At 60.8% G+C, this 2,670-nt stretch overlaps 1 protein-coding gene across 1 annotated transcript; it reads left to right on the top strand.

Annotated features, from left to right (window-relative positions):
• The first annotated feature begins 452 nt into the window (after positions 1-452).
• LOC119310954 (cytochrome b561 and DOMON domain-containing protein At3g25290-like) lies at positions 453-2,220 on the top strand. Its single transcript, XM_037586573.1, has 3 exons — positions 453-1,276; positions 1,387-1,641; positions 1,734-2,220. Exons 1-3 carry the CDS (start codon positions 656-658, stop codon positions 2,013-2,015), a joined length of 1,158 nt encoding a protein of 385 aa, XP_037442470.1. The 5' UTR covers positions 453-655; the 3' UTR covers positions 2,016-2,220.
• The last annotated feature ends 450 nt before the right edge of the window (positions 2,221-2,670 follow it).

Below are 2,670 nucleotides of genomic sequence, written 5' to 3'. Positions count from 1 at the left end.
TGAGAAGCTGCGGTGGCCCGGTGGCGAGGCGGTGGCGGCGGTGACGTGGGAGGTGACGGCGTGTGGGGTAGGTGTGTAGGCGCGGACTACTGGCAGGGACGCCGGAACTGGGGGCGGCGGCACGGGGTGGGACGGACGAGGGCTTGCTGTCGATAGGGGTGGAAGAAAATGTCCAATGTGTCACCGACTGACAGGCCAAGAAGGAAGCAGACGCGCGTTCGTTTCGTGTCTGCACCGACGCAAATGAGACCCAAATTTAGAGCAAAAATGGGTCGGCAGACGGACGAAAAGTCGACGCACTCCATTTGGGTCGGCGCGTTGATGTGTCAGCGCATTGGACTTGCTCCATATGCTCATCATGGTACTGTATTTTGTGCGTGTCCGGTGGTTAGGTTTCACGAGCGATAGATGGTTGAAGCTTTCTACCATCCGCGGCCGCCCATCCCGTCCCGTCCCGTTCTGCTTTCTTCCTGGTTTTGTCTACACCTGTATCCACCGGCCACCGCCACCACCCGCTCTCGCGGCGCTCCATATCAACCTCAGCCAGTGCCCGCTACCAGTTGCGCCCAGTTCAAAACACCGCCTTTATCTTTTCACCACGCCGTTTGAGCCGATCCATCTCCAAGTCCAACTGCTGCGGAATCCGAAAGAATCCATGGCCATGCTCGTGCTCGCGCTACTCCCCCTGTTCGCCACGTCCGCGTCCGCGGCGGGCGGCTGCGCGGCCGAGGCGTCATTGTCGTCGCCCAACGGAAACGCCTACGCGGCCTGCAGCGACCTGCCCCGCCTCGGCGCGACGGTGCACTGGACCTACGACCGCGCCGCGGGGTCCCTCTCCGTCGCGTTCGTCGCCGCGCCGGCCGCCCCGGGCGGGTGGGTGGCGTGGGGGCTCAACCCGTTCGGCGAAGGCATGGCCGGGGCGCAGGCGCTGCTCGCCGCGCCTTCTTCCTCGTCCGGCGCGTGGGCCGTCCGGACGTACAACATCTCCGGGTACGCGCTAGGCGCGCCCGGGCCCATCGCGTTCCCGGCGACCGGCCTCGCCGCGGAGCTCGGCGCCGACGGCCGCGTCAGGGTCTCGGGGACGCTGAGCGTGGGTCAGGGCGCGTCCGTCCTGAACCAGGTCTGGCAGGTCGGGCCCACGGTGTCCGGGGACGGCATTCCCGCGCCGCACGCCATGGGCGGCGACAACCTGGCCGCCAAGGCGAAGCTGGATCTTGTCAGGCAGACCAGCACCTCCTCCGACTCCGGCGGCAGCGACCTCGCCAGGGAGCGCAATGTGAGCTTATCATCTCTCTTCGCTCATCACCTGAATCGAAATCAAACACCTTGTCCTCACCTCACCGACCGAGTGACTAAACCATGTTCTCGTCCATGCATGCTGTTCAGATCCATGGCATCCTCAACGCCGTGAGCTGGGGCCTGCTGCTGCCCATGGGAGCCATCTTCGCGAGGTACCTCAAGACGTTCAGGTCGGCGGACCCCGCGTGGTTCTACCTCCACGTCACCTGCCAGATCATCGGCTACGGCGTCGGGGTCGCCGGCTGGGCCACCGGCATCAACCTCGGCAACGCGTCCAACGGCGTCACCTACGGTCTCCACCGCAGCATCGGCATCGCCGTCTTCGCCCTCGCCACCCTACAAGTAATCTAATCATCTATCTAACCAACACTTCCCGAATTCAAATTGAACTCGTACCGATGTTAAATTTCGTTCAAACTTGAAACGGCATCCAGGTATTTGCGCTGTTCCTGAGGCCGAGGAAGGATCACAAGTGCCGCGTGTACTGGAACGCGTACCACCACGCGGTGGGCTACGCCGTCATCATCCTCGGCATCATGAACATCTTCAAGGGGATGGCCATCCTGGGCGTGGAGCAGCGGTGGAGGACCGCCTACGTCGCGGCCGTCTGGGTGCTCGGCGCGGTGGCGGTGACGCTGGAGGCGGTCACGTGGAGCGTGGTCATCAGGCGCCGCGAGGCCGAGCAGCACGGCAAGACCTTGCACGGCGCTGCCTAACCCAATGGCCGCCCGCCGCACATCGTGTAGTAGCTAGCTTTGAGATTATACGTACGTACTGAGATCTGGCATTTGTTCATCCATTTTTGGTGTGTGTAGTAGAGCAGGTGGATCTTGTGGTTTTGGCGCGTGCCCCTATTTTTGTACCGTACATATACGCGTACGTAAATTATGGGACTGGCTATATATAAGTTGCCTTTAAATATTTTGGCGTCGTCAATTTTTTGATTCCTCTGATTTAAATTCAACAGCTGCCGTTTTCCATCCTCCAACCACCTTCCTCCTCCTGCTTGGCCGACTGCGCTGTCACTCGTGCCTCGCCGCACGACCCCTCCTCAATCGGCCACCTCCACGGCTCCACTAGTCCGCCGCCGCCTCCAAACATCCCTCTAAAGCCCCTACCACTCTTCTTTTACGGCGCCGACAATTCCCCCCTTCCCCGGCATCCCGTCAAACTCGGACTCTCCTCCATCATCTATGCTGCTGCCAGCTCATCCCCGGCTTCGGGTTGCTCTCACCCGATGCCTCACCGCGACGCCTCCGTCAAATCGATCACTATCGCGAAAGGCAAATTTAGGCAACCTAAGAAAAAGGAAATTCGGTAAATTATAGTACTACGGTGAAGATTTGTTGGTTGTGTTGATTTTATCAGTGT

Source organism: Triticum dicoccoides, chromosome 5B, assembly GCF_002162155.2.
Source record: "Triticum dicoccoides isolate Atlit2015 ecotype Zavitan chromosome 5B, WEW_v2.0, whole genome shotgun sequence".
NCBI lineage: Eukaryota > Viridiplantae > Streptophyta > Magnoliopsida > Poales > Poaceae > Triticum > Triticum dicoccoides.
This window is presented reverse-complemented; position numbering and strand designations above follow the sequence as displayed.